At 33.8% G+C, this 13,326-nt stretch overlaps 1 protein-coding gene across 1 annotated transcript; it reads left to right on the forward strand.

The window, feature by feature from the left end:
• The first annotated feature begins 3,325 nt into the window (after positions 1-3,325).
• Positions 3,326-4,944, forward strand: LOC116027875. Its single transcript, XM_031269646.1, has 4 exons — positions 3,326-3,760; positions 3,859-3,909; positions 4,204-4,279; positions 4,439-4,944. Exons 1-4 carry the CDS (start codon positions 3,401-3,403, stop codon positions 4,459-4,461), a joined length of 510 nt encoding a protein of 169 aa, XP_031125506.1. The 5' UTR covers positions 3,326-3,400; the 3' UTR covers positions 4,462-4,944.
• The last annotated feature ends 8,382 nt before the right edge of the window (positions 4,945-13,326 follow it).

The raw sequence follows: 13,326 nt of genomic DNA on the forward strand, positions 1-13,326 counted from the left end.
ATAACTTTGATTATTTTATATTACTTGAGCTAAATACCCCTAAAAGCTTTTAATCTTTAAAATCTCTATTTGCATGATAGGATATAAAGGCAAACATTGAAAAGAAGACAAAACCCCATGATGGGAGGTTGCTTTTCCTGTGGAAATTTTTGAAAGGAAACAAAAGGGAAATGCAAAAGTAAATTGTTTAGTTCTACTACCCTCCAACTGGTGGATAGACTACCCCAAAAAACAAACAAAAAAAAGATGGAGTGGTTTAGAGAGGGGCAAGAGGCCAACAAAGGGCATGTGCACATGAAAAAATATATATATATAGGCCCTAGATAGGGCAATCATTATTCTGCGAATCATATTATCAAATAATGTATATTCAATATACAAATAATATAATTCTAATATATTAAAAATATATATTGTATTCAGCGAAAGTACATTATATTGTATAATGTACGATCAATACACGAAAAATGTACTTTTTATTATGGTTCACGTAACGCTGTATAATTTGTCGATTTGGGTCCTCTAAGAGGGATACCCTACACCAACACCCATGTAAAATTGAAGGCCAGATATGGAAAAAGATATGGGTGCATCCTTTTTAAATTTTTAGGGCTCTATATCATCTACTTTTTGCCTCATAATAAAGACAACAGGTTTTGGTTCCTTGATTTTCCCTCCTGACTTGAATGGTGATGCTTCTTCTCAGCCCAGCATGGTGTGTGTATCACCTTTATTGCACAATTATTATATTCCTTCTACACCACTTGCTACAAAATTCCTTATTAGTACCCTCACCCAAAAAAAAAAAACCATTCAAGAAGCTAATCTAACCATAAATTTGATGTTGTTACATGGTTCAATCAGCATTATTTATTTTGTTCCACAAGTTCACATTTATCTCAGTTTTAATTTATGATTAGATATTTGATTTTGATTCAAATATTTATCTCTTTGCTAGCAGTTGAAAATTTGATTATTTTCATTTTTCAACCACCTATTTTGACTGCCTAAAAAGTAGCTAAAATTGCTACTCTCTTTTTTCTTTTTTTCTTTTTTTGAGAAAGAAAAGTAGCTAAAATAATTTTCAAGTTTTCTAACCACTTATTTTCTTTGACATTTTTTACTATCCCAGAAGTGAGCTAATTTGTTTGGTGACAGTCAAGTTCTTGATAACCTTAAAATGTGGCTTGCTTTCTACCACATTTGCTAACTACTCAAAAAGTAGTGTTTTTTTTTTTCCAAACTTTTCAAGTTTTGTTACTACCATTGGCTTGGTGGTGTGAATTTCAGACCACAAAGTTTTAAGTTGGTCCGATAATTAGTTTGGTAATCACAAGATTCTTAATTTGATTCCTCGTTAGAGATGTCTATTTGTCTTCTTGGTTTGAGTTAGTTAGTTATGGACAATCTAGATTGATTTTCCTCATTGTGGTCATTTGTCGGCTAGGGTCACGAAACGAGTTTCACCTAAAGTGCACATTCAAGTAACAATTGTGAATTTTCTAGTAAATCAAAGAATTTTGAACCACTTTTTATGGGTGATCTGAAAAATTCATTACTTTGGAAAAAATTTCAAAAAAATATATATAATTTCCTACTTTGATGTGCCGAACACACTAATACATATCATATCGGTTACTTATGAGAATTTGAATCAATATATGAAACTTGAACCAAATCTACACTCATGAACTCAACTTTTTGTGCTCTAAATTAGAGCTAAGTTGGTATCACTTTACCCTTCCTAGTTCCAAGCACAGAATTTTCAACTTCTAATCTTTAATCTTGTAACCACGATCAGAGGATGATATACATACATGGGCCAATGATATGTAAACTGATATCTCTCTCTGACTCTATCTACCCATTAATTACAACACTCTTAATTGCCTTCCTGTTAATGATGGGCCGCAACAACTTTTTAATACTGCCATTATCACCATGCTAGCTAGCTCTCAAAGGAATTCTCAAGAAATTAAAAGGCATTACATTATATTATTGTACATATTTACTGTTCATCAAGTGTGTGTATATATAAACGACAGGAGATTTTTCCAGGTGAAGCAGAGCAAGACAAATGGCACCTGTGACTGTGAAGACTAAGCTAGCTAGCTAGCCTCCATATATTTGTGACCACCTTGAATTGTGACACATATGGAGTAGTAGTAGTCATCAAGAAATAGAGTTTGATGCATGGAGGGGTTTTGTCATCTATCACCCAACATCCAGGCCACTACTATTCCAAATAAACTTTTCTGATTACATTTCAAGTTTTGACTGAATTCAATGCTTATCTGTGGTACCCTTTTTGATTTGACAGTTAATGTGGGTAAAACCAAAAAACAATAACAAAAGCTTAATGGTAATGAGTAATGATTAATGACTAATAATACTACCTTTTTTATTTGACAGTTAATGTGGAAGCCAAAAAAAACAAAAACAAAAGCTTATACTAATGAGTAAGACTAAACATATCTCTTACTTTTTCAAAAAAAAATTATTTTACTTTCTATTGATGTGACATGTCATGATACAAAAAAAAAAAAAAGAATTAAATCACATTTTATTCATTTCATTTTCTTTCTTTCAATAAAATCTAGGCATGTCAGACCTAATAGTTGGTAAGTTGACAGGGTCTGAATTAATCTTATAGTGATAGGGATACCAGATGTTGTACTAAAGAAGTCTAAATATAGCTTGCACCGCCGCCACTTCCTGAGTGATAGATTATGGATAAGGACACATGATTAAATCTTGACAGTTGGAGTTTCACCCATTGCAGTGAGTTCTTTGTGCACAAGCACGAGTCCTCCTATCTAATAGGTCACTGAGTCATCAAGATTTATCTTTCTATTATTTTATCGGACCATAATTTGGGGTCTTGAGGTTTCACCTTTATATGGATAATAAAGAATGCTAAATATATGGCTTAAGTTTTACTTTTTAATAGTAAACTTATTATCATTTTCCAATGGTAATTTATGAGAGAAGCATTGAAATGACTGTTACCCAATGGGGAGGTGGCCATTTACACAAAAATTGATGAACACATGGCCCTTGCACAATCACCATGTAGCACCAAAACCAAATGTCAATGGCCAAAAGCCAACTGGCAACTTTGATTCTTCACAAAAAGTGATGCCCCAAACCAAAAAAAAAAAAAAAAAAAAAAAAAAAAAAAAAAAAACAGACCAACGACAAAACCAAATAACAAAACTAGTCTAGGATTTGAGCATGCTGCCACTGGTTTTTCTGTACCTTCCATTTCTCCCCCCTATAAATACACCCCCATACTTATCCCACTTCTTGTACTGTCTTTTTTCACCACCTACCTTCATTCTTCACACCCAAAATTGGGATTTTTGTAAATCAAAAAAAAAAAAAATTAAAGATTTCAAGAATGAATCTTTCAGGTTCTGAGTGCAGTTCTGGGTGCCAATCTGGCTGGACAACTTATTTTGATCAGAAATCAAATTCTGAAGATCAATACAACAGCAGATTTCATGGTGAAGATCATAGGGGAAAGATGGGGTTTTGCAGTGAGGAGGATGAGGATTTGTCTATGGTGTCTGATGCATCCTCGGGGCCACCACATTTTCGCGGTGGCCTCGAGGACGAGGAGGAGGAAGAAGAAGAAGAAGAAGAGTATTTGTATAAAGGGAAGCAGAAAAGGAAAAGTACAGAGATTTGGGGTGATAAAGAACAGAGGTGTTATCTTGATGATACTGCTAGCTCCCCTGCATTGAGTTTCCCTTTTAAGGTTCAATGAAACAGCTCTTTTTTAGGTTTTTTGGAATTGTTTTTTCATTGCTTGTTTGATTGTATGGTGACATTTTGGTTTTTTTTTTTGGTTTCCAGGAAAACACAGCTTCCATGGAGAATAATGTTCCTGGTGTCTCTGATCTTAAGGTTCTTGTCTGAATTCTCTCCCACTGTCCTTTTTCTTTTCTCCATTTTTTTTATAGTCACGGGAAAACCTGTAGCCACTACCCGATGGGTACACTGGGTAAACCCCACCCTGTGACTTTAACAGACAAAGAACTATAAAATCAAGATGATCAGTAAACCAGGCTAGGTTGTCCATAATTGTCTGACTTAAACCAAAATGACCAATAGTCCACTTTGGGAGTCAAATTTTTATTTTCTTCATTTTAGCATTTAGCAATGTTGTGTTGTTAATGCAATCTGTTATTCCTTTTTCAGGGTAAATCTGTTCTTGGGAAGCACTTTGGATTCTTGAAATCATCTAAAAGTGGCAAAGCTGCTTCACTCAAATCTGGTGAGTTAACACATTATTCTGCTCAAGCTGATGTTTCTTTACTGCATTCTATGAAAAAAAAAAAAAAACAGTAAATTTTGCTGCAACTCTTTACACTAATGCCATGTTCAACATCCTTAAAAACTCCAAATTTGTGATGATGAGTGTGTTTCTTGACAGGTGGTATGAAGGGGAGAAAGTAGCAGAGAGAAATGGCAAAGTTCATGTTCTCTGTCTCTACTGCTGCACCTGCAGATGATGAATAGAGAAAGAAGATTTGTTATTTGTTATCTTTTTCTTTTTCCCTTTTTTTTAGGTGGGGGTGGATCAATGATCTTGATCATGATCATGGATGTAAATAGAAAAAGGCATCAGATTTATTATGTAGATTTTCTTTTTTTGGAGCAACGAGGGAAACTCACAGCCACTATTCGAGCGTGTGCACCTGATAAACTCGTCTTGTGGCTAGACCTTAGCTAGTAAACGATCACAAAGAGATAAATTAGTCTGGACTGGCTCAAACTAAGAAGGTAGATTAATAGACTGCTCGCTTCGGGAGTAGAACTTGTATGTGTATCGTGTTTTTTTATCTTCTCTCCTTTGAATATGTTAATCCATCTTTGCTATTTGTTCCTGTCTATGTAATGGGAAACAACCTGAAAACATAAGAAGAAAATTTGTGTTTATAGTTTGGCAGTTGCAGCAGATTATCTTTCACCATCAGTAACAGTAGTCACAGCATAATAAGAACTGTGTTTTTTGGTGATTTACCAAATGGCTACTTTTATTCTCATGTGTTTTCTTGACATAGTCACGACTGTCATGTGTACAACTAAAATATCTTAACCACGTGAAAGTGACTAGAAAGTTGAAATATGCTCATTCCGATATGAGTTATATTACATATACCCTTAAATTTTATTCTTTAAATTTTACTCTGTAATGTAGCGAGCACGAATAAGTTAATTTTCAAAGCGCTGAATTTAACTTATTGGTTCAAAAGTGATTTTTAAAGTCTTATTCAAGCGATAAGGTGAATCACTAAGAGGTCTAAAGTCTTAAAAAAATCGATTAGAGCCTTCAGAGGTGACGCTAATGTATTAAAAAAAATCATATTCTCACACATGTGCAATGATCAATGAAATTGATTGAGAAAAGGCAGACACAAGATGCAAAACACCACAGCCCCCCCCCCCCTCCCCACCCCCATTGCATCAAATCCATGAATAGTCTCATGAGTCTATCCAAGAACAAATCAATCTTATTAATTTGAAAAAATGCGTTTCGTTTCAACTATAACGTTTAATTAAGCAAATAGACAGTATTTTTTAGATCTTTTATCTACTTTGATGTCGAATTTAATGATATATTTTATCACAATTAAAATTGGAAAAAGGGTCAAATAAGCCCTCGAACTTTACCTAAAAGTGCAATTAGGCCCCCAAACATTCAAAAGGTTCAATTACACATACAAACTTGTCATTTTGGGGCATTTAAACCCATATGACCGGTTGTTCCAGGTGAACAACCGGTCATATTTTTCCGACGAACATTCCGACCACCGGCGGCCGGAATGTTCATCCCCAACAATGGAGAAGACGAAAGTGTTCGTCTGGTCGTCTTCTCCGGCACTGGTTAACCAGTGAACCACACTGGTTCGTCTTCTCCACCGGAGAAGACAGACTTATCCGATGTTCGTCTTCTCAACGGGGTGTTCGTCTTCTCAGTTGAAAAGACGAACGAACCAATGTGGTTCGTCTTCTCCGATGGAGAAGACTGGGAAGACGAACAGTCTTCTCCATGGGAGACAGTCTTCTCCATGGGAGAAGACGAACCACACTGGTTCGCCTTCTCCAACGGAGAAGACGGTTGGGGATGAACATTCCGGCGGCCGGCGGCCGGAATGTTTGTCGGAAAAATATGACCGGTTGTTCACCTGGAACAACCGGTCATATGGGTTTAAATGCCCCAAAATGATAAGTTTGTGTGTGTAATTGAACCTTTTGAATGTTTGAGGGGCTAATTGTACTTTTAGGTAAAGTTTGAGAGCCTATTTGACCATTTTCCCATTAAAATTTTAAACTAATAGTTAAATTGGGGAAAATATCATATATGAATTATGGAGATTGATTATTCACTCTGAGGCTCTATTTTTTTTCCTACCAAAAAGAACCCCACACTCTAATGCCAGCTACCAATAAACCCTATATAATTACATTTCTCAATTATTGAATTTTGATTTAATGAGAGAAGAAGTGAATGATGCAAGAAGGAGAGAGTTTTAAATTAACTTGACATAATACTGTTGCAACTTCCCATTCTTCCAAATCTTGAAATGAAGGTGTGATCATATCTTGGAGCATGAAATGAGATTAAGGAAAAGGACAAGAGCTCCAGCTATGTGTCCTGAATCCTGACAATCTTCATTCCATGGTACACTAATAATTGATATAATATCATAGAGAAGAATTCAATTTTGAATCATTGAAATAATATGCACTACGTGGCTTCTTTTTTTTTTGCTAGGTGGTCGATTCAAAATCCAGAAAAAAAAAATATTTCTTTTAAAAATAATTAAATAACAAAGAAATAATAAAACCATACCCAATAATTTCCTTCTTCTTCTTTTTTTTTTTTTTTTTTTTTTTTTTTTTTTTGCAAATTCTTTACCGATTGACCATTAATTGTAGCTTATACATCTAATCAATGATAGACACAATGATAGTCTCGTGGCATGACTCATTAGGATAAGGTGCTTATTATTATGCTAAAAATTAATTTGTAGCATTAATGTAGTTTTATTTTATTATACCTCAACATCTTCGAGAATCAGGGAATGTATTAACATTTTCGAGAGGTTAATATGATAGTTGAACTACAACTTTATATTTTATATATTATGTGCTCAACAATTATATAAAGTAGTGATCTAACTCACCCTCAAGTTACACTATACCATGAATCTATAAAATTAATTAGAGCTCCCACTAGTACACAGCACAACTAGTTAATCAATCCAAAATAAGTTCGTAAATTTTGTTTTACTAACAGTCAATGTTCGAATCCTACCAAAGACCCAAAAAAAAAAAAAAGAAGTGAGACACATAAATTAGTGATAGACATTTAGATGTATGTTGTCCAATTGAGACACATCCCACAATTTACCTTATCCAACAATATAATCTATATGGCAGGAGTAGTGATAGACCCTAATTTTGTGTTCAAACTTATAAATTAATTAGAGTTCATCCCTTTAGTCTTCTCTACTATATATAATAACAAGTTTTAGTACTTTAGTAATCAATTTCAATTTATTCTACCTATTCTTAAACCTCGTCAATTTTAAAAAGCATTTCACTTTTAGTTCAAAACGTCCAAAAATACCCTTGTTTTGTGAAAATTTAACCAAACTCCTCATTTATTTTAGACATTTTGAATCTTAATAAAGGGACAAATCAAAATAAAAAATTAAAAAGTAATAAAAACTGTCCATTATTAAAAAAAAAAGTGAAATACTATAATAAATTATTTATTGCATTTAAAGTCAACCTCTTGTCCAACAGTGACACACATTTTTGTCCATATTGTGTTAAATAATAATTAAAAATAAATAAAAGTGAGGCCTGGCGATTGCTTACCCACCATATTTAATGTAGGGCAGCAATTATTGAATAAATCCATGCACACACGTGCATACACACGTAGATCACAAGACATATGCAAGTGTTTATGGATAAACATTGAACTCTCTCAAATTAATTAAAGTCATGGTCTTTAAGTAATATTATTGTAGTTTGCAGTTCACATACTTTGATGAACACATGAAAGCCAAGAATGAACCAATTAAGTAGCCTCTTGTTTGCGGAATCTAGGGAGAGAATCTTTGAAATAAGTTTAATTTCATGCCACTAATTAGTAGTTAGGTCTGCTCCCACCTTCTTTGTGTCTATACACAAAAAAAACATATTTTTAAGTAGACCGGAGACCTTCGAGTTGAATGAGAGGAGGCAAAGAGAAGCCTCATTTAAGACATGTTAATTCTAGCGATAGAGTGAGGGTTTCGATTAAATTTCTTGTGCACAAAAGTTTACAGTTTGGTGTTGCGTTTCAAAATTAAATTGACTCGATTTACCTGACTTCCTCTTGGTGGCTGGCTAGAAGTTAGCCTAGCTTGTATATACTCATTATTTATAGGACGATTATTTACTTTTAAATAGACAAATTTAATACATGAGATATTCTACCGTCATTCATTATATATATTGGCGACTCACTCAAGTTTTATAATTTAAAATTAAAGCATGATTGTGAGGATATCTTTATTTAATCTCAGCTACTATACATGGAATATCCATGTGGTTAGAGACTAGCTAGTAATTGAATGCTACATTTGTGAAAGTTAATTAATTATTAGGATTTAGGTGGAAAGTAATAATGAGAATTGAAATATCAGGAAAAAAAGACGGCATGAATAACCGAAGGACGTTGATTAAAGTTAAGCGATCAAAAGGGTTTAAACACTTAAACATGAGTCTCGATTGAGACTTAACTAAAACTGTTGCATTTGACAGGATTCGAATACCAATGCAATATGCCCCAAAAGAAATAATGGAAAAAGAATAGAGCAGTGGAATTATGCTGTCAAGTTGCATGTTTATCAGCAATAATGGATCAGGTGAGAGCTCCTGGTTAAGAGTGTGCTTGGCCCTAAAGATGCTAATGAAAGTGACAAGGGACCCCATTTTCATGTGCCATTGATTCCAGAGGATATATATAGAGGGAGGAGCTCATGCTATAATATAGTCATCAATATAATGAATGAAATTTGTGTTTTTCTTTTAATAATGTTTTTATTTTTATTTTTTCACAATGTTTCCTAAGATTCCCATTAGTCCTGTCTGTGTTACCATGTTTTTGATTGGGCAATATTTGGGATAATCAAATTAATCATTCACCCACTCACTTCACTTATTTATCCACAAATGGAAAGGAAAATCCTTAACTGCAAACTAAGAATCTTGAATGCTAATAGGTCTTTGTTGTCAATTTGTTGCTATTGGCATTTATGACCCAACAGATTGATTGAAAGGACTCGAAGGAATTGATGCATCTGTGGAGTTAGGACAACTCCATCTTTCTGTAATAATGATGTTGAGCTTGCACTAATGCATTTCTCATAGTAGATTAAAAATTTCACTTACAAACTTATTTCTAACCACATGCTAGTGGATAATTGTTATACCATGGATCAAGATTTACTTAGCATTGTAGATCGATCATGGTCCAAAAATTATGTGTTTATAATTAATATATTATCTATTTTTAGTTTATATGTATATGTGTGTGGGTGTGTGTATATATAGGGGCAAGTTCATGTGAGAACGAGCGCTCAGATGAGGAATAAAAATTAATCACAGTCGTCCATCTGCCCGTATCTAACAGATCAGATGTAATTAAAAAAAAAACACGACGGTATTTTTGTAAATAAATTGAACATTGGTGCAAGTACCATTTGTTAAAAGTGCAAGTGTGCAAGTAATATCACTTAAAAGTGTAACAATTTTCACTTAATAGAGCAAGTAACTTACATTTTCACATTGGTGCACCTAATGATAACGTTATGTGCACTTAATATTGTTGCTCGTGAATATTATATTGTTGCACTTAGCTTGTAATATGTTTTACTTACACTTTTAATACATTTTACTTGCATTTATATATGTTCTCATTCCTCTCATGGACATGTGGTTCTCACCTGATTCGTCTCCTATATATATATATATATATATATATATATATATATATATATAAAGGATAGTGATCATATGAGAACCACCTTCTCCATGAGTCCATGAAAGCCAATCTGGTGCATTAAAAAATTAGATCTATTGATGAGATTAGTTGTGGTGTTCAAAATCCGAGTGTGCATGTGTTGTGTGCATATCATATGTTGCACACAACACATGCTTAATATGCACACGCAAATTTTGAATCCCACAATTACACACAACGCATGCTTAGTATACACACACAAATTTTGAAACTCCCAATTTCACTTTGCACATGCCTCACAGATCGCCAAGGGTCACGGTGACCTTCACGGCGTGAAGGTGATCGTGACCCTCCGAATTAGTCCTCAGGTCCTAGGACGTCACGCTGATGGTGCGCAGTGACTACTAGCATAACACCCAGGACCCGCAAGGTGGTCTAGCCGGCCACGATGGAGGTCATGATGTGACCTTCACCAGCATGACGACCTAATTAATCATCCGAAAGTCGTGAACTCCACGGTGACACCCGCCCAAGGCACTTTTGGACGTCGCCTTTGCTCCGTTGCTCCGGTATGCCGTGCTATGATTTTGACCCTCCGTTTTTGGACCATTTTGCATTGATATCATCCCAAATTATCCTCTTTTCAAGCTCATGCATGCCTAGGTCCCTCCAACCATAAACACATTAACAAAGCCTCGTTCCGTCGTCATAATTACCTAGCATTCAATAAAATTTTTTAGTACAAATAAAGCACAATTATGAGCTATTTCATGGCTTATCAAACACTATGGAGAACACGAAGCTGAAGAACAAATCTTGTCCTACCAAAAATGGAACTTCTAAAATCATGCACAAAATTTGCAAATAAGTATATCATGATTCTTAATATAATGCAACACAAAATTACTAATTCACCCCTACATTAATACATGTAAATAAATAATTTAACAAATCTTTTAAAAAATCATAATCATACACGAATCAAGATCAAAGGCCCACATTAATTCTTATTTGGAGATAAGGCATGAAAATGACTGTCTAGCTAGAAAACCTATGCAGAATATAACAGCTGCATACAGTATAAATTAAACTATACTTTGTCATATTAGATTGCTATGAACAAGTTAGTGAGGACTTTCCACGTCCTAGTAGGTTTGTTATTTGCAAGCCATTCGTTTATTTAAATTAAATAAATAAATAAATAAATAATTGATGAGAAGACAAAATTTATAAAGAATCCAAATTAGTGAGATCCTGGACCCTCCCACTTTATATGAATCAGATTTTGACATAGCACACAATTTGTAATGTTCTCAATTTGGATTTTAATGAATGACTATTTTCATTTCCAAACAAAAAAGGCACATGAAACGCGTAAGTATATACATGATAATTATCTCTATATCCATTATCAGGTGTTTTAAAAATATATTGCCATAATTATAAAAATGTTATAGTATGTATTTTTTTCTTTAATTTACCATCATTGATCAATTATCAATAGTTATATCATGGACCATGGTCCACCATGCGCATTGTAAACCGTGTTCATATTAACATATTATGTATATGTTGTCGTTAATGTATTATGTATTTTTTAATTAGCATATTATGTAAATGCAGCTATATATATAATATGTTAATAGAAGATACATGATATATCAACTTCGTATATAATTTGGATCAAGGTCTACAATATGCATGATGGACCCGTGTGGTGGACCTTATAATTTGCACATATTGACTAAGTTGGCCCAAAAGTCTTGTTTGAACCCAACAAGATGGTATTGGCCCAATCATCAAAGGCCCTTATTCATTGTGTAGTCAAAGTCACTAACTAGTTCAATGAACTTGGTGTGCGACTGTGCGATCATGACAAATTATATTGTTGGCTATGATCCATATTATAATAACCCAATGGGGTTGCTCAAGTTGCAAATGAGTTTATTTTGTGAGAAAGAATTTTGAAAGAACTCAGGTTTGATTCCCACAGGTAACGGTTTCGCCCTGGGCCAGTTCCCGTGCCAGATTGAGAAAGACCTCGTAAAATTACCAAAAAATTTTAGTATATTTATATTTAGTTTTAAATAATATACTAAAAAGAGAATTAAGAAGGCTTGGAGAAATTCAAATAAAAAGTACTAGTATTTATTTAGACTGTCGATTTTATCAAGTTACAAACATTTCTTTTAATGATAGTTATAATGAATCTCATATATTACTCCGTATATTGTATTCATATATTTTGAATTACCTATTTAAATAAACAAATTCGACATTTAATTACATATATATGAATTTCTCTTATATAATTTTGCATAGATATACATTAAAATACTTATTTAATTATAAATTTCTGACATTAGTCTATTTGCGTAATGCGTATGTAAAACTAGTTAAATATAAAAGAAAGTAATATATGATATCATGCATAAGACCAGCGCGACAGAGTACCTTACACATTGACCAAAAGATTATCATTTTTTTTTTTCCCATCAGAATGGCCATGTTTGGTTAACAGCGGATCTGCTATTTTTTTGGAGGATTTGACCGTAATTAGCGTTTTGACTTGGTCAAAACGCTAACTACCATGTTTGATTATCAGCGGTTTGGAGCAACAGATTGGCTCCAAACCGCTGAAACCCCAAAGCAGCGTTTGGGGTTTGGCGTTTTAGGGAAATGTGGCCTTTCTCCAAAACGCCCCTCTTTATTAAAAAAGAAAATTGTTTTTTGGTAATTCTGGAAGCCTCAAGGCTTCTCACCTTGAGGCTTCCCTTCAATACCCATCCAATGTGGGACATCGGATGGGTATTGAAAACAAAAGCAAGGGGCATTGAGGCCCTTTTATAGAGGAGCCTCAATGCCCCTGTTTTATATTGTGCCGATGTGGGATCTGAAGTTAAAAGGGGAGCCCCCGGCTCCCCTTCGTCTCTTTTTTTTTTTTTTTTAATTGTTATTATTATTTATTTATATTTCTATTTAATATATATAGAGATTATTGTTATTGTTATTATATATATATATATATATATATATATATATAATGTATACCCTTTTGGTCATTTTACATGTTAACCATCTTTTTACAAACCGCTAATACAATCCATTGGTCAAACCTGCTAATACAATCCGCTATTTGGTAACCGCTAACACAACCCGCTACCGCTAAATGCTAACCGCTGATAACCAAACAAGCCCAATATCTACTCCACATTTGCTTTAAAAATTGTATTCAAAAAATAAAAATATAAGAAAAATTGATTAGTTCACTAAATCAACAAAATTGTACAATTGAT

This window comes from Ipomoea triloba, chromosome 8 (assembly GCF_003576645.1).
Source record: "Ipomoea triloba cultivar NCNSP0323 chromosome 8, ASM357664v1".
NCBI classification, from domain to species: domain Eukaryota; kingdom Viridiplantae; phylum Streptophyta; class Magnoliopsida; order Solanales; family Convolvulaceae; genus Ipomoea; species Ipomoea triloba.